This window comes from Tupaia chinensis, unplaced genomic scaffold, assembly GCF_000334495.1.
Source record: "Tupaia chinensis unplaced genomic scaffold, TupChi_1.0 Scaffold144016_1, whole genome shotgun sequence".
NCBI classification, from domain to species: Eukaryota; Metazoa; Chordata; class Mammalia; order Scandentia; family Tupaiidae; genus Tupaia; species Tupaia belangeri.
In genome coordinates, this window is record NW_006203868.1 from 302,916 (window position 1) to 322,385 (window position 19,470).

Consider the following 19,470-nt stretch of genomic DNA (forward strand, 5'->3'; position numbering starts at 1 on the left):
AGAAGCCACATGAGCACACAGAGAGAAGGCATCTTCTGTAGGACGAGGAGGAAGGCCTCATATCTATCCAAAGCACCTTGACTTCCGGCTTCCAGAACTGTGAGAAAATAAACTCTGGTTTGGGAAGCCACCTAGTCTGTGGCATTTTGTTACGGTCATCAGAGCAGACCAATGCACATGGTCGCTTCCTTCCAGAGTCCAGTATGGAAGGAGGGGTGGGGTGGGTCAAAATAACAACCTCACAAAGGAAAAACCTGACAACCACTACCTCAGCCAGGCAAAAAGCGTTAACGTGGCCAGTGGTAAATCATGTGCACAGCATGTATCCGAATATAATGTGTAAGAATGACACCTTACCGCTGTGGTCTTTCTCTCAAACCCTATACCCCAATATAATCATGAGAAAAACATCAAACCTTAAATGAGGACTTTCTACAAAACACCTGACAAGTACTCCTTGGTCATCAAAGGTAAATAACATGTGAAAAACTCACCACCAAGAGGAGGATAGGCAGACATGACCACTAACGTAATGTGGTACTCTAGATGGGATCCTGGGACAGAAAAAAGAAGCTGGGAAAAAAACTAAAAAAATGAGTAAAATATGGGCTTCAGTTAATAATGTAGCAGTATTGTAACAACCGTACCGCACTAATATGCTAATGAAGAGGAAACTGGGTACCCTTTGTATCATTCTTGCCACTTCTAAAATAAAAAGGTTATTTTGGGGACCAGCAGTTAGCCTAACGGCTATGTCGCTGGACTCCCATGTAGTCAACCGTGGTCGGAGTCCGGACCCAGTGGCTTAAACTCACGCCGGGTGCATGTGCGTGCGTGCCCAAGATCCCGAGAGGAAAATGGAGGACAAGGGATTGCGGCAGGGCATCCCCCTGGGGGGTGATTGTTGCTTTCTGTCTCTCTGTCTCTCTCAGTCTTTCTGGTGAGCGCAAATGCCCTATAGCAAAAACCTTTCTAAAAAATAAAAAAGAGAGAAAGAAAAAAAGGGTTATGTTGGGGGCCAGCAGCATGGAAGTTAATATGGCTGGATCCTGCATGGCCATCTGTATGTTTCCAGTCCCATCCTGGAGGCTTGAAAATCATGCCGGGCACATGCATGTGTGTGCTTGCCCAAAATTCCAAGAGGAGAATGGAGAAGGAAGTGCTATGTGGCAATGGCCCCTCAGGGGGTGATTTCTCACTTTTCCTCTTTCTGTCTCTCTCTAGCAAGTGCATGCAGGCTATGGCAAAGAACTGAAGAAAAAAAATGAAATAAAATAAAACCTTAGTCAGTGAACACTTGTTCCATTTTACTTTTTCTTCCTTAAAAACATTATCTTGCCTAATTTTACATCAGATAGTAGAACACATCCATGTATCTTAATATTTAATTTGATTGAATTAGTCATGATTATGAGAAACTGCTCAACCCCAGAAACTAAAAATTAACAGTGAAAAAGCCTGAAAATATTTTATGGAGAGATTAAAACACCAAATTAGAATAATTTTGTGAATTAAGAGATATTATAATTCGTAAGTATAAGGAGGATAAAAAGAGAAGGACTAAATTATTCAAGACAGTTGAAAGAGAGACTATTTAGACAGCAATGGTCAAATTAATAAAACATGACTGCAATTAGGAAAAACCTCCCTGAAGCAGTGAAACCAGCATCCTCTGGCTAATCCAGATGGCCTATCCTCCAGCTTCTCGGCTCCAAAGACTTCCACTTCTCCTTCAGTCATTTATTTCTTTGACCATATTTATGACCTGGGATTACTCAAGAAATGCTATACCCTAAATAACCCATTCCTTTCTAATCACGATTCCTAGCCTTTCATATCTCACTTTATCCAATTCCAATTAAAGCTCTTCTTTAACCTCCGAACCCTCAAATTCCTATTGGCCTCTCCTACCTTATCTGAGCTCCGAGTTAACTTAAGAACATACACCAGTATCCAGGTCTCTGCCACGTCATCTAACCCACCCACTCTTCATATCTCCACTGTTTTATGAAGCCAGCTTTCCTTGGGCAGTACAGTGTGGGGTGAAGAGTAGATACAGGGCTTGGGAATCCAGCTTCCAGGGTCTGATGCCTAGTTCTGACCTATAGCAGCTCTGAGGGCTTACTGTTTTCTCTATTAAGTGCTAGGTTTCAGTTGTCCCTTTAAAAATGGACATAAGATAGTATACCTCCTTTATATTATGGACTTGTTTAACACATGGTAAGAAACTCCCCATACTACAGATTCAATACATAGTTATTATTCCACACTGATACTGATTTTTTTTTCTACAGGGCATGTGTGCTCGCCAGAAAGACAGAGACAGACAGAGAGACAGAAAGCAAGAAATTACCCCCCCAGGGGGTATGGTCATGCTGCAATCCCTTCTCCTCCATTCTCATCTCAGGATCGTGGGCACACATGCCCGGCATGAGCTTAAGCCACTGGGTCTGGGACTTGAACCACGGTCAACTATGTGGGAGTCCAGTGAAATAGCCATTATGCTAACTGCTGGTCCCAGAAACCCCCTCTTCTAACCTAATTAGAAGACGTTGTCATTCAGCAAATAAAGGCTAATGGTTTGTGCAGACATGTACTGAAGACATAGCCATTATGCTAACTGCTGGTCCCAGAAACCCCCTCTTCTAACCTAATTAGAAGACGTTGTCATTCAGCAAATAAAGGCTAATGGTTTGTGCAGACATGTACTGAACCCTTCAGGGAAGGGGGAAGGAGGAAGACATGCATGCATGCATGCATGTGGGAAGAAAGGAGAGAGAAAAAACTGTAGGGACTTTGGAACGCTCTTACCCAGCATCTGCAGTGATTACTAAGACAAGTTTAAAGGAAAGATAGAAGTTGTATGTCCTTCTAATTTTCCCCTGACTCCAGAGAGAAAATTCTGTCTTTGGTCATTTAGCACTTCTTCCCACTGCCCTTGTAAGGGAACTTGAACCTTTCAATTAAGTTTCCTGGGAGTTTCCATGTAGAAATGCAGTACTCAACACAAGCAGTGTAAAAACAGGATGTTATTAAGCCTCGTTTCATTTAGCAAGAGGAGGGAGAACTATTTGCAGGTAGAGAAAATAATTTAAAAAGTGAGAAAAGAGGACATGGACAAAGAATCCATCCCAGCATGGTACTGATGTGGCGAATTTTACAAGAGTTAGGAGTTGACAGTCAGAAGTTTAGGAGTGCCCTGGGAAAGTTGCAGGGTCCAGGAGGTATTGTGAGGTCAAGAGGATTGAAGAGAATTTTAAGAAGTGTTGTTGTGAGTAACAAAGTGGATCTTTGTTGATATCCTTGGAAAACCTCCAGTTAGGATTTGGATGCCAGACTGTTTCTGGGATTCAACACAGGACCAGGCTGAGAGATGACCCTACTTATATCTTGGTTGTGAATGTAATTCTTGTAGGCACATAAATGTTTGTATTTAATAAATATTAATCCCGGAAACTTAGGAGTTCAGGATTTTAATTTTAGAGAAGCTGCCCTCCTCCCTGACATTATTTTCATTCTATTACTACTTCTATTCCTTCACTGTATCTACTTTTCCTTCTGTTTCCCAATGCTAGACATTCAATTTTATATTTATGCCAGAGGGTAGGTGTGCACAAAAGGGAGGGAAGGAGGGAGGAATGAATCACCCAAGCCATACAGCAATCCCATCTCCTCCAATTCTCCATTTTGTCAGGATCTTGAGCACGCACCCAGTGTGTCTTCCTAGCCAGTAGGGCTAAGACTTAAACCCTGGTTGGCCATGTAGGCTATGATGTCCTCTGTGCAGTGCTTAACCAATGTGCTACAAGGCAGGCCATCTTTTCTCATGGCTTCAAGTATCACCTCTCTTCTAATCAGTCCAAAATTCCTCTCTCTAGCTCCTAATTTCTATTCAGAGGTCCTGTTTGTCCTTATATCCAGCTTCTGCTAAACCAAAGTCATCACCTTCACTTCTAGTATTCCAAAGTCCGTATAGTCTTTTTTTTAATTTTTATTTACTTATTCATTTTGACCATGAGAGACAGACACCCTCAACAGGGTCTTCATGCTATTGTCCACCCCTAGTCTCAGCTGGACTGGATCACAGGCACACGCTCATGCACACAGCATGCTCAGGGAGATATAGGATGGAAACCAAGGACTTTTCCCAAGTGGGGCAGCTGTGTTACCACTGCACCCCTACCTGGCCCTCACTATCATTTGTGATGAGCCCAGTTTTCTGGTTCTAAAACAGAATTTATCTTAAACTTGTCTCTATTCTCTATAATTTTTTTTTTTTATCCATTGTTGGTTTCCTTTTTCTTCCTTTTTTTTTTTTTAATCCGTTGTTGGTTTCCTTTTTCTCCCTTCAGAATCTCTATTTTGCCATCTTTTCTCTGTTCCTGGAGATTATACGCTTATTTACTTCCTTAACAAAATTGTCCCATTCATTCATTCATTCATTCATTCAACTGGATGCTAGCCTCCTAACCCAAACTTTTTTACCTCCAGTCTAACAATCTATCCTAAAAATACCAAAAATTGGATTACTCTTTTCATTCATTTCATTACTCTTTTCATTTCTTTCTCTACAACAATATATTTTAACTGTTGGCTAGGTCAAGTTCAATCAGCTCTCTCTGGCGCTCAGCACCATGTCTACCCATCCTCCTCTAAGACGAACTCTGATCCTGCCAATCTATGCCCTATCTCTTTCCCACAGCATGTTTATTCCACTTTTCAAAACCCTACGTACATTCTTTTCTCCTTTAGTGGAGGGGAGCTTTTGTAGAAAGTCCTGAAACACTTTAGATTGTGTCCCACATTCTTTGTGAAGCTCTAAATGACAAATATCAGTCAATAGTATGTTCTAAAATGTGATCCATGGACCCGACACTTTTTGGGGGAATCTACAAAGGAAAACTATTTTCATAATCATAGTAAAACATTTGCTTTTTTCGTTATGCTAACTTTTGCACTGACAGTACAAAGGACTAGTAAAGACAATAACAAGAAATGGTATTAATAGACATTGTATTCTCTATTGCCATATACTTGCAATTAAAAACAAAAACCAGGGCCGGCAGGTGGTGTGGTGGTTAAGGCATTGAATTCTTACATGGTTGATCATGGTTTGAAACCCAGATCTGGTAGCTTGCTTTCTTGCTTTTCCTTTCTCTGTTTGTCTCTTTCTGGTCAAATTTAAAATAATAATAATGATAACAACAACAACAAATAGAATGAAATAAATAACTCTTTAAAAAAAAAAAAGGGAAAGAAACCTAGTTTGACTTAGGAATGCCCTTGATGAAGCAGTAAGAATTATTCGTTTTAAGGGCCAACAAGTGGTAGGTTCCCACATGGCCAACTGTAGTTCAAGTCTCAGACCTGACAGACCGACAACTACATTGGGCCCATGTGCATGTATGCCCAAAATCCCAGGGGGAGAATGGAGGAGATGGATTGTAGCATGACCATTCCCTCTGGGGAGTGATTTCTCACTTTCCTTCTCTTTGTCTCTGTCTGTCTGCAGTGAGCCTGCATGCCCTATAGCAAAAACCTAATAAAAATAAAAAGGAGAGAGAATTACTAATTTTATTAAATCATGACCTTAGAGTACTTGTCTCTTTAGTATTCTGTGTGATAAACTGAGAAGTACTGAAGAGTACAATGGTTGTATGAGGAAAAACTCCTGGACAATCGTAAGCTAAATTACCCCGATTTTCCATGAACACCATTCTTCCTTGAAAAAATAACAAACAATGGCTGCTTATTTGGCAAGCATTTTCTCAAAAATAAACAAAGTGGGCATATCACTTTAAGGAAGGCAGCTGATAGTATTTGTTGCCAAAAAACAAATTTGAACTTTCAATAAAAATTAGAATTTTGGAAAATCTGTATCTACTACTGTGAGTGTGACAGCCTTCCAATACTACTTAAAGGTTTTTCTAATGAGATCTGTGGTGACAATAACTAATGTGTTCTTTCTTCAAATATCAAATAAATGTGTCAACATTTAGAAGATCTACATAACTCAGTGAACCAATATTTTCCAAATAACTAAAGCATGATGAATCAAAATTATGCATGGGTAAAGGATTCAAAGCCCAAGAGATGCTAAGGTTTGAGCGCAGCAGAGTACAAAAAGTCCATTGCTACGGTTTCAGATGCCACAGTTACCTACCCTTCAAGAAACTACCCCTGGGTATATTTCAGTGTAAAGACTATCCACAGTTATTTGGAGAAGGCTAATAAAATACTCCTCTCTTTTTTTAATATATTATTACCTCAGAGAAGTCAGCTATTTTTCATGTTTCATCCAAAACAACTTAGCACACAGACTGAAAACAAAAACAGACTTGGCAATCCAAATAAATTCCATCATTCTAGACAATTAAAAAAAAATGCCAAAATATAAAATGATACTGTTCTCACTGACAATTTGTTTTGGCAATGTGGTCATTTTCTACACACATGCACACAAATTATGCTAACATGCAATGGTATTATTAGTATTATCAGTATTAAATGAGTTAGTAAATATTTATATATATATACTCACCAGAGAAACACAGAGAGAGAAAAAGAGAAAGCACCCCACACCTCCACAGGGCATGGTCATGCTGCAATTCATTCTCCACCACTTTTCCTTCTCTTTGGGTTTTGGGCTCATAGGCATATATATGTGCCCAGCATGTTTCTCCAACCAAAATAATTCAAAGCAGGATCTTGAAAAGATACTTGTTTGCCCATGTTCATTGTAGCATTGTTCACAATAGCAAGAATACATTCTAAATGCCCATAGAAGAATGAATAAAGAAAATGCACAATATGGGACAAGCAGGCAGCATGGTGGTTAAGGAGCTGAACACTCCCACATGGCTGATCATGGTTCAAGTCCCAGACTTGGTGGCTTGCTTTCTCACTTTCTTTCTCTGTCTCTCTCTGGTCAAAATTTAAAATAATAATAATAATAATGATAAATGAGTAAATAAAAATAAAAATAATTCTTTAAAAAAAAAGAAAATGCAAAATATATGTACAACATAATATTACACAGCCCTAAAAATAAAAGGAAATCCTGTCATATGCTATAACATAACTGAACCTCAAAGAAACAGAAAGTAGAAAGGTGGTCATCAAGGGCTTGGGTAAAAGGAAGTTAGTATTTAATAAGTATACAATTTTAACTTTGCAAGATGAAAATGTTCTAGAGATCTATTCCATAACAATGTAAACAGATCTTACACTACTGAATTGTATTCTTAAAAATGGTTAAGATAGTTTTTTTTAAAAAGTCAGTAATAACTATAAATATTATAGACCAGTTTTGTTGTTGTTAAAGTTTTGCTATAGGGAACGTGAGCTTGCTGGAGAGACAATGAGAAGGAAACTGAGAAATCACCCCCTGGGGTCATGGCCACACCACAATCCCATCTCCTCCATTCTCCTCCTGGGAATTTTTGGACATGCATGCACATACCCCCATTGTCAATTTTAAGACACTGGGCCTGGGATTCAAACCGTGGTTGTCTATGTGGGAGTCCAGCGCCTTAACCATCACACCACCTGCTGGCCTCTAGACTGTTATTTACATTTGTTTATACTTAAAATATGAGCAGTATTTAAAAGATTTTAAAGTAACAAAAATAAAAAGATTATCTTTTTAAAGTGAGAGACTAAGATAATATCAATATCAGCTTTTGCAGATGGGTGGAATTTAGTGTCAGGAACAAAAATGGACCCAAGACAAGGAAGAGCAATGCTTGTTCTTTTCCATGAAGAACCCCCCGCCAAATTCTAAGAGTCAGTGAACACAGTTTGTCCTGCAGAGTGAAGGAAGGGCCACAGAACCAGTTAGAACAAAGCAGCGTCATAGAGAGCAGAGGTCAAAAGCTATTACCACCCCTTAGCTAGGAACCTTGGATAAATCACTCCAATCTTTCCAAGGGTCACTTTCCTCGATGATGATGATGATAATCCATGTCATCCATTCTCATTTTTTATATAACATGTTTAGGATCTTGGGGGGAAAATATCTCCAACCTAAAGTAAGTAGTGTAAGTAGGATAACCCTAAAATAATTCATGATAGCAGTAACCTACCGCTGATTCACAAAAGGGCTGGAAAGCTCTGCGAGCAGGCGAAAATTTGCAATGTATATCAGCACTCCATAAACCTGGATGACAGACATAAAACACAATGTCAGGGATGACATTCTCATAAAGATTTCCAAACACTGAAGAAATATTCAATAGTTTCTCAGCCGAATATAACAATCCTTATCAAAGCAGATCAAGAAGTTTTCTACTTTTTCCTACTAAACTGGTTTTCTTGTTGATGAGATTTTAGAAATGCCCTTGGAATTCTGCTGTATTTTTAAAAGTATAGTATAGTATACATTTATGTTTCTTCATGTACATTTTCACTTATGTAAACTAGTTTTGAGCAGCTGTCTCAGATTGAACTAATAAATGCTATAAATAACTACTAGAAATAATTCTTAAATTATTGTAGAAATAACTACAAAGTATTGTGAATTTCAGAAGTTTAGACACTTTATAGTGTTAAATATCTAATAGGAACTCATTTTTATATCCACTTTATAGTTGAGGCACCTTAAAAATATCAAAAAGCATACTTATCCCAAAAATATATAAGCCAGCAAGCAGATGCGTATTTGCCAAAAATAATAGCACATGCCAAATTTTATCTATCACACTTAATATGAAAAATATATTTGTCAATCAGAAGATCCTAGAGCAAAACACACACACTTTTGGAGCCTTACTAAATTAAAACATACTTAGTACATTCTAGCACGTTACTAATATAAAAAGCATAACAGTTAAAAAACATTAGGAAGAAAACCAAAAGTATACATTTCAATAATTTCATTTCATATTCTTTAAAAATTGCTGCTAGATAAATAAAAATCACTCCAGCACTTACGATTAAGTCAGAATTACGATTACATGCCAAAGAAAATAGCCCTAACTGCCCACAACATATTAAATACATGAGAAAGTTTGGAAACTACTGTTCCACTAGCTCTATCATGCTGCCTTCCAAATAGGAACAATATGAATCATTAAAGAAAATCATCTTTTATGTTAAGATATTTAGTACTTATCCATAAAAATTATGTTAGGAACTTAAAATTTAGATCTGGATTACAAACACGTTATATCCACTTTATAGTTGAGGCACCTTAAAAATATCAAAAAGCATACTTATCCCAAAAATATATAAGCCAGCAAGCAGATGCGTATTTGCCAAAAATAATAGCACATGCCAAATTTTATCTATCACACTTAATATGAAAAATATATTTGTCAATCAGAAGATCCTAGAGCAAAACACACACACTTTTGGAGCCTTACTAAATTAAAACATACTTAGTACATTCTAGCACGTTACTAATATAAAAAGCATAACAGTTAAAAAAAAACATTAGGAAGAAAACCAAAAGTATACATTTCAATAATTTCATTTCATATTCTTTAAAAATTGCTGCTAGATAAATAAAAATCACTCCAGCACTTACGATTAAGTCAGAATTACGATTACATGCCAAAGAAAATAGCCCTAACTGCCCACAACATATTAAATACATGAGAAAGTTTGGAAACTACTGTTCCACTAGCTCTATCATGCTGCCTTCCAAATAGGAACAATATGAATCATTAAAGAAAATCATCTTTTATGTTAAGATATTTAGTACTTATCCATAAAAATTATGTTAGGAACTTAAAATTTAGATCTGGATTACAAACACGAACTTTTCCAAGGCTAACTTAAACCTTTTTATAATCTTAAATTCATTGTCCTCAGTGACACCGAAATATGTGATGGGGAAGAAGGAATGAGGAAACACAGCAAATGACATCTGTGAGCGGAGGGGAGTGACCCTCAGGACACGGCCACACCAGTCAAAACGTGCGGTGTATGAGAAAGAACTATGCACACATTGTACTACCTTAATACAGAAATATGAAGAATAGGTGTCTATTTAAAATTTCACATTACTCTGTACCATTTGCTTTTTTGTCACAATAAATGCTTTTATTTAAACAAAGTAACAACAAGAATAGTTAACAGTTACTACGAGTAGTAATAAACAGTAGTACTAATTCAACAAATAAAGTTGTAAAAAATATATTACTATAATATTAATTTCCGCTCCTTTATTTAAGGATATTTAAATTTAGTAGGCTTCATATTATTGTATGTTTTTAAGCTAATAAAAGCTATCCCTTGGAAAAAGAATTTACGTAAGAAACTGAAGTAATTATACTGAATAAAAAATAATGTTTCCGTCCCATGATACAGTAGGATATTTTTACTCTTTGTTTCATCTTCCAATAATATTTAACTGCCACCGCCTGCAGCCTTCAGGACATCCGTATTGTGGTAAAAGGATGACGGTCTAACACAAAATTCACTTTGACCTGAAACTCTGCAATTAAGCCCACATTCCACTGGTTCCTGATATCAGTCTAATATGATAACCTCAAGCTAAATATTCTCCTAATAATGACATTTTAGGCACAGGCTACTTAAGATAACAACAGCAGGCTTTTAAAACTAAGAATTGTGTTTCTAGCTTGCCAAAAATGCTTCCCCTCTTTGTTTCAACAGGGCTGCTGATCAGCTCTCGTAAGGCTCTTTGAATGTCCAAGTTCATCACTCAGGCTATCGATGGCTGAAGTGTGCATCATTTTCATACACACCAAAGCACATGGAAAGGATTCTAAGTTAATTTTTTAAAAATCCTGTTGTCATGGCCAGTCTTTCCTGATAACATTTTTAAGTTCTAAAGCTGTCTTTTTCCCCATAAAAAGGTAATTGTTTTACTGTATCAGGTTTGGTCTCAACTGACACATAACATAAAAAAAAAAAAAAAAAAAAAAAAAAAAAAAACAGGTATCGATAGTTCAGTTTTTGCTAAGCTTCTCAAGGCTTCCTCAACTATCATCCAACAGTTTTGGAGAAATGGCACATAAATATTTTTCTGTGCCTGCTCCACACTTTGAAAATATGATTTCATTGACACACCAACATTGCATTGGGTTGTTGGAAAAGTCATAATGTATTTTTCTGTTTTCTATGCAAAAATGCGTCATGACTTTTCCGACAACCCCAAAATGTCTTTTCCATGGCAAGCAACAATAATAGTTATCTTATAGACACATGTCTTTGTCTTTAGAAGTCATCTTTTTTTTTTTATTAAGAAAATGCTAATTAATTCTCACTAAGTACTCCTGCAGTTTTTTCAAAAGTTGAATAATGACCAAAAATCTCAGTATCGGGGTAAACAAATATTATCCCTGTTCAGCAGCATTTTGTATTAAGATACGCAAGACTTGTGGCTGGTAATAACTTTTTCTCTGGTTACAAGTTTATAAACAAAAGAATCTACCAAAACTTACACCTGCACTGTCTGCCAAGTATGTAGATAGATGAGGAAAGTCAAATTCTATCTAAACAACATATCACCAACTTTTATTTCATGTTTTCAGAGTATCTTTTAAAAGATCAAAACTTCAATTTGAAACTCTATTTTCCAAGTCAAAGTACCTGTGAAGCAGGCAAACAGCTTTTCTGTTACTGTGATTTGATGCATCACTTGATAGACTGTATAAAGTATTTTTATTGGGAGGGTCTGACATACTCAGCTGTACTGTTAAGAGGTCCACACATCTCATCAAAATTTCTCCTTTTTGTCCCTCTGGGATATTTCAGTTGTAACCTCTAATCAGGAAATGCTATTGTGTTCGGTTTCATAGAGCAATCAAGGGAACAATACAAAGTGTTTGTTCACGTGGTATTCCAAGATAATTCAATGCCTGTTTTTAGTTGAGTATTAGTATCTTTTTTGAAAGAAGACAAAGCACAGACGATTTAGACTTACTCTGCCTGTCTCACCACAGATGTGTGAGAGTCCGTCTCCTTAGGTGCCTTCACATCTCCTCCACTATACCTGGATTTGTTTGCTAGGGCTGTATAATCAAGTACTCCACACCGAGTAGCTTAGACTACAGAAAGGTACCGTCTCACAGTCCTACAGGCTAAAAGTCTGCTAGCTTCTTGCGATTCCTTGCCTAATTTCCAGTCTCCATGTGCTATTCTCCTTGCATGCCTGTCCATCTCCCATTTCCCTTTCCATAAGGACACCAATCATCATGAGTCAGGGGCCCACCTACTCAGCATGACCTCATCTATGGTACAATTGCCATGATGCTATTTCCAAACAAGGTCACACTCAGACACTGCGAGTTAGGGCTTCAACATAAGAGTATTGGTAGGGGACACAATTCGACCCATAGCAATGTCCAACCCCCAATTCTTTTCTGCATATTGTGCAGTAGGTTCTGTTTTGGTTATCTCCCTCTCTATTCAACTGTATGTGTCTCTCCATCTACCAGTGATAATACAGTTCTATATACTACTAATGCAGTATATGTAAAATAATACATATATTTCTTTTTTTCAATTACAATATAATAGTTCTTTATTATAATATAAAATTTCCAACCAACTATAACAAAATCAATTAGCAGGCCCTTTTTGTTTTTTAAGAACTATTTAATTTTATTTGTCATCATTATTTTTTAATTTGACCAGAGACAGACAGAGAGAGAGAGAAAAGGAAAGTGACAAAGCAAGCCACCAGGTCTAGGACCCGAACCATGGTCAGCCATGTGGGAATTCAATGCCCCAACCACACTACCTGCCAGCCCCTAGCAGGAAACTTTCATTTCTGGATGTTTTGACTAATTAAGTATGTGTACTCAACTTAGATGTAAATTTTCACATATTAACACAACTATTCCATATCGCTGCTTGTAGTTCTAAAGTAAGTGAAAAGGAGTACATAATTCTAAATATAATACTTTAGCAAAGTCACTATAGATCCTGATTCCAAAAATGCAATAAATATACTATAAATACACATTAAATTTACCAAACTCATTGATACCTGCATCTCCCTGGCTTTATTAGTCCTAAGAGATCATACATCTGACAACAAGGATATACACGGTACTTAGTTTATGCTATTGCTTTACTATAAATCTAATAACAAAAATAGTATATATTTCCATGTATAATAATGACAACTTTCTTCATCAGGAATGTCTGAAACATTCCAGTGTTTGTATTATGACTGCCCTGGTTTTTATTATCTGAACTCTTAGAAAACAGTCACAATATTCACGGTGTTATAGATCAAATCAGTGCTATCACAATACAAACCATAATAGTTAATCCAATGGGCCAAGCTGAAGGACTGTTAATCGATCACGGTTAAAGCACACTTGAGTTTCATCATTCACAGCAATGTAGCAATAGATAAACTATTACTGTAAAATACAGATCAAGGTCGATAACTTTATTTATTTATCAATACTTATCTATTTTTGCATTATCAAGGGAAGAAGTTTCCCAGGCTCTAAGATCTTCAGTGGTAAAATGACAAAACCAGGGTAGCCTTGAGCAAGCCACTCCCATCTTGGTTATAAATTTATTTGAATACATAATTGAAGGTACACTTATAGCTAGGAAACAGAGGAATTGGGCAGAGGAGGGGAGAGACAAATGTCTGGCTTTTCTAACTCATCCAGCATTTAAAGAAAAAAAAACAACAACCTTCAAAATAATAGAAACAAATTGGATTTCACATACCAAGCTCCTGGATATTTTGTCTTTTTTCAGTTCAAAATATTAGTGACTTGCTCAAAATCTGGTGAGATTGTACCAAAGAATTTGGAATATCTGAGTTAAGAAGAGGTAGGAAGAACAAGTAATTGTGTTCAGTTATAGATATCACGAGTAAAATATAAAAGCTTAAATTTCTTCTCTCTCCCTCCAGAGTTATATTATAATTTATGGCAGGAGAAAAGAACTTTGGAAATAAGATATAATATGACTGAAACATGACTTTAGAAGCGCAAAAAGTGGGGGGAAAAGTTATTTTAGTGAACTTCTTACTTGAACCAGGTATAAATCTCTTAGAAATATTTGAATTAGTATAATCTCTCACTAGAATTAACTCATGTATGTAATAAAGTTTCTTTTTAAAAAAAATTTATTATCATCATAATCTTGTTTATATTACATTGAATCACATATAACTTTACAGTGTATTACATTTCTTTTTCCAGAAGGAATACCATGCATATCAGTCAATACAGAGACATTAAAACCCCCATTTCATCATCCAATATATTTTCATTTGTTTTTCCCGATCATTATTATTATTCCAATTATTTTTTTAAACAATCAGTATTTCTTGTTTTGCTTGTAAAAATGTAATAAATATTGTTTCTTTAAGATATATTCTCTCACTCCTAACATTGCCTTTCTCCCTTTCAGTTAATGGCAATCCTTCTGAATTATTGTTCCTAATAATGTTCTTTTTTGGTTAGCTGCTTTAAGACTATCATGTTCTACATAACTATGTCTAATGTTTATATAATGTGACGGACCAGACTGCTACAAAATATTATGAGTTAATATGTTCCTAAGGTCAGCCAAAATCCTTGCTAAATTACTTAGTGTACCTTGTGTATAATAGTTTTTCCAGAGATAAGATCCAATATGACAATGTTTTATTTTTATGTGACTTCAGGAATATTTTAAAGCAGAAACATCAAAGTGATCTAAAATACTGAAACAATATAGTACCTATAGCCTTAGTCTTAAACTTCAAATAATTCTAAAAATTTCTAATATCACTTTTAAAATAAGGCCAGCCGGCAGCATGGTGGGTAAGGCAGCTGGATTCCACCTGGCCAACCACATGGTTCAAGTCCCAGATGGATCCAGCAGCTTGAAAACACACTGGGTGTTTTGTGTGCATGTGCCCAAAATCCCAAAAGGAGGGAGGAATGGAGAAGGAATGGAGTGACCATGACCGGAAGAGAGAGCGTCTCACTTTCTCTCTCTCTGACAAGCGCACAAGCCTTGTAGAAAACTTTAAAGTTAATTAAAGACAAAAATAGGGCCAGCCAGTGGTGTGCCTTAATCAGTGGCTAGATCTCACTCACATGGTTCACTGTGCAGTTCACATCCCAGAATCAGTAACCTGAAAAACACACCAGGCAAGCATGTATGCATGCCCAAAATATCCCAAGAGGAGAATGGAAGAGAAGGGGTTGCCATGTAGCCATCCCCCCAGGGGGTAATTCCTCACTTTCCTGTGCTCTCTCTCTCTCTTCTATGTATATATATGTATGTATGTATGTCTCATCATATATATATATATGTATATATATGTATACATACACACACATATATGGCAAGCACACTTGCCCTATACCAAATGAAACATGAATATATGTATATTTTCATACTATGTACTATATATACTTGCATATTATATACTATGTCTAAACCCTCTTTTTGAGGGTTTAAAAGTTACTTCTTTTGACACCATTCATACTGGGATAGAAAAGTATTAACTAAAGTACAAAATTATATGAGATGTTGAGAAATAGTGATTGACTGTTAAAAAAATAATTGGAATAATAATGATAACGATGATCGGGAAAAATAATGAAAAGCTATTGGATGATAAAATGGGGGTTTTAATGTCTCTGTATTGACTGATATGCATGGTATTCCTTCTGGAAAAAGAAATGTAATACACTGTAAAGTTATATGTGATTCAATGTAATATAAACAAGATTATGATGATAATAAATAAATTTAAAAGATACATTAAAAAATTTTAAAAAAGTATATGAGATGAAATACGGCTTTATAGTATTTTTTAAGAATTAAAAGTTACTAGGCCCAGCTGCAGTGGCACAAATGGGAAGGCACTTCTACATGATGGCTGAGGCTCCACGAAAGACTGGATTTGGTTCCCCGTCAAATTTAAACTGGCTAGGCATGGCTCACATCTGTGGTGTGCCGTGGGAGGATAGGGCAATGAGATCCTGTCAAAAATATCTCTCTCAAAAATATCTCACTATGCCCTGCTGGCATAGTGGTTAAGGCACAGAACTTCTACGTGGTTGACCACAGTTCAAGTCCTGGACCTGGCAGGGCACATGTATGTGCATGCCCAAATTCCCAAGAAGAAAAGGGATTGCAATATGGCTATTCCCCCGAGAGATGATTTCTTACTTTCTATCTCTCTGTCTCTGTCTTTGTCTCTCTTGTGAGTACACATACCTTATGGCAAAAATCTCTTAAAAACAAACAAAAAAAACCTAGTAGTAAAAACAGATCTGATGTGTTGTTTTCATCCAAACAACTTTGGACAAAGTGCAATCCTCTACACTTTAAGGAAACTTTCCTTTGAATTGGTAAATTAAAACAAACAAAAAAGACACTCTATTAACCTTTCCCCTTCCTTCCCAGAGAGAATGGTCAGTTCTCTGATGTCTAGAGCAGCATTCTAAGTGTGGTTTCCAAAGTAGCAGCAGCAGTATCCCATGTGAACTGACCACATGATGTATATTCTCAGGCCCCACCCAGACCTACTGAACTGAAAACCCTGGGCTGGGACAAGCAACTCGGTTTAATGGGCCCTCCAGGTGATTCCAGTGTATACTGAAGTGCAAGAACTGCAACCCTAGCCTCAGGATAGCTCCTTACTTCTCTGAGCCAGGAAGCGGCAGTGATAGTTTACAAAAGCCACACCAGATTCCAGGGCATTTTAACAGTGGACCTGCTAAATTATTAAATATCATTACATGTTCACATGCTGCCAACAAAGACAATGATACAACCAGATAGTCTGAGGATAAACATACTTTCAGAACTTGCAAAAGACTACAAGCTTATCTCCTTCACTCTTACTTAGAAAAAGGTGGTTAAGGGTGCTGGACTCCCACATGGCTGACCGCAGTTCGAGTCCATGACCTGGTGGATTGCCTTCTCACTCCTCCCACTCCAACCCCCTCTGGTCAAACTAAAATAAATAAAGTTAAAAAAAAAAAAAGAGAAAGAGAGATAGAATATTATTCGAGGATATGCTATCACAGAATGAGTGAGTATACCAAGAAAGTTAAACACAAAACCCAGGAACCAGTGACTCCAGCCCCAGAGAGGAACGACAGGAAGCCCCAGGACATCACGCAGCAGACCTAGAGAGCAATCTACTCTGACTGCAGCTGGAGATCCAAGAGCAGGCACCTGGGAAAGGATGAGAGACATAGGATACTGTCCTTGAGAGGGAACAACTCAGATGTATGAAAAGGGCAAACGCTGCCCGAAAGAGAGAGAGAGAGAGAGAGAGAGAGAGAGAGAGATGATTAGAAACACCAAGAAAAAAAATAGAAAATGATGTAATCCTGTTCCTACAGTGAACTATTTTATATAATCATAATAAGCATGTCATTGAGTTTACATGTTTAGGATCAACCAGAAATAGAGGAAAAATATAATTAGAGAATACAAGGAAAATATTTTAATAGCTTGGTAACACAAAAGTACAAATACAAATGACAGAAACTGAGAATTAGAAGGAGGACCTTCGATTTTAAAAGTAAGAAGTGCTACAGAACCAGAAAAAAAAAAGTACTTAAAGTTTTAAAAGGAACCGAAGATACAACTAGCATTACTTTAACTATATTGAGAGGAGGAAGGGAGGGAAATAGAGACAAGAGGGTTAAAATCTGTTTTTTGTTTGTTTGTTTGTTTGTTTGATTTGATTAGACAGAGCCATAGGGCATGTGCACTCACCAGAAAGAGACAGAGAGAGATAGTGAGAGGAAAAATGAGAAATCATCCTTCAGGAGGCATGGCCATGACCCCAGTCCCTTCTCCATTCTCCTCCTGAGATTTGAGGCATGCGTACACACACACTCCTGGCATGGTTTTCAAGACACTAGGTCCAAGACTCAAACCATGGTCAGCCATGTGGGATTCCAGTGCCTTAACCACCACACCACGTACTGGCTCTGAGGGTTAAAATCTTATCCACAATTGCAAGAGGGTATGTAGCATTGACAAATCAATATGAAGGTTGTCTCCACAAATAGCCACTATCAAATCTTCCCTCCCTGTATGTGCTTCATGTTTCCATAATCAAGAGAAAACGTTTCCAGAATCAAGAGGTAATGTTTCCGTAATCAAGAGATAATGTCTTATTTCCCTTTCCTTGAATCTGGCTAGCCCGTAGCAACTCACTTGATCAAGACATTGTAGTGAAATTAATGTTCTGAGTATTCAGGAACTAGATTATAACACTCGCAACTTCCTTTTAGGTTTTTTTTTTTTTTTTTTTTTTTGAACAATCGCTCTTGAAATGTTCACCTGCAGGCTGCAGGAAAGTCAAGCTACAAGGAGAAGCTACACATTGATGTTCTAGCTGACAACTTCTGCCAAGCTTCCAGAGAGCCAGCAGCAACTGCCAGCCACACAGATGGGCTCCCCTTAGACATCCAACCTAGCTGAGCTTTAGATGACTCCAGCCCCAAATGCCATCTAATAGCACCCACCTGAGATCGCAAGTAAGACCCTCCTGGTTTGTTCTTTATGTAACATTAACAACTCATGAGTCAGTGGTTTTCGACCATTCTAATTGATGATCTCACTGCCACACTTTTAGCCAATAGTAGAGTCTTCATGTTGGATCCTACACCCTTCTAACTCAGCCCTACTAGACTTTGATAGGTTCCTAGCCTTTTATTTCCCCCTAAGAAAATTCTCATTATCTACAGGTAGATACCAGCAGGCAATTTTATTCTTTCTTTTCTTCTCTTTTTTTTTTTGGAGAGGTTTTTGCTATAAAGCATGTGTGCTTGCCAGAGAGAAAAACATAAAGATGACCACGCCTCAATCCTTTCTCCTCTCAGGATCTTGGGCATGTACGCACATGCGCCCACGTGAGTTTAAGCCACCAGGTCTAGGATTCGAACCAAGGTCAACTACATGGGAGTCCAGCGACATAGCCATTACACCAACTGCTAGTTCCGGCAGTTTAATTCTTTACAGAAACACAGTCAATGCCCATCAACTTCCCCTGTCTTCATCTGCAGCAAAGTAGACAGAGGCTTGCTCCAGATGGGTAGTGGCTGTGCTGAATGGTTCACTTGAACATGCTGGAAGGCCTTCAGTCCTGAGTCCCTATCAGTTGTCGTCGTCATCCCTCTGATTCTTCTGCTGACTCTTTAGTACTCTCTGGCAAATCATCTCCCACCTGCTTGAACCTTCCCAATTGTGCATCCCACATGCATTTCACAGTCACTTCAAATTCATTTTGTATCCAAAAAGCTTCAAGACTCAGGCTTGCTCCAGTGTCAGTATGTCGCCCTCCCTGCACACCTCTCCAGAGAGGTGAGCAGGCCAAGTGCCTCAGCTGTGGCCCCATGGAATGGGGGAACTGCTCCAGGGACCCTGGATCCAGGCTCACAGTGAAAGATGCTTTGTTACCAACTCGGGTGTAGTCAACTTCTGTGTCTGTTCATGAACCACTCATTCACCACCTCCTTCAAGCAGCTGGTGAAAAGGGGACCAACAACACCCCTCAACTTC

General features: G+C 37.6%; 1 protein-coding gene and 1 pseudogene across 10 annotated transcripts in view; both read right to left on the bottom strand.

Annotated features, from left to right (window-relative positions):
* Positions 1–19,470, bottom strand: part of TLCD4 (TLC domain containing 4) — a 111,263-nt gene that overhangs the window by 10,414 nt on the left and 81,379 nt on the right. For all 10 annotated transcript variants that reach the window (XM_006165727.3, XM_006165726.3, XM_014583063.2 and 7 more), the window contains one exon: positions 8,085–8,158. In XM_006165727.3, the coding sequence (XP_006165789.1) occupies positions 8,085–8,158 (74 nt within the window). The remainder of the gene's footprint in view (positions 1–8,084; positions 8,159–19,470) is intronic.
* Positions 19,014–19,470, bottom strand: part of LOC114005568 (mRNA turnover protein 4 homolog pseudogene) — a 911-nt pseudogene continuing 454 nt past the window's right edge.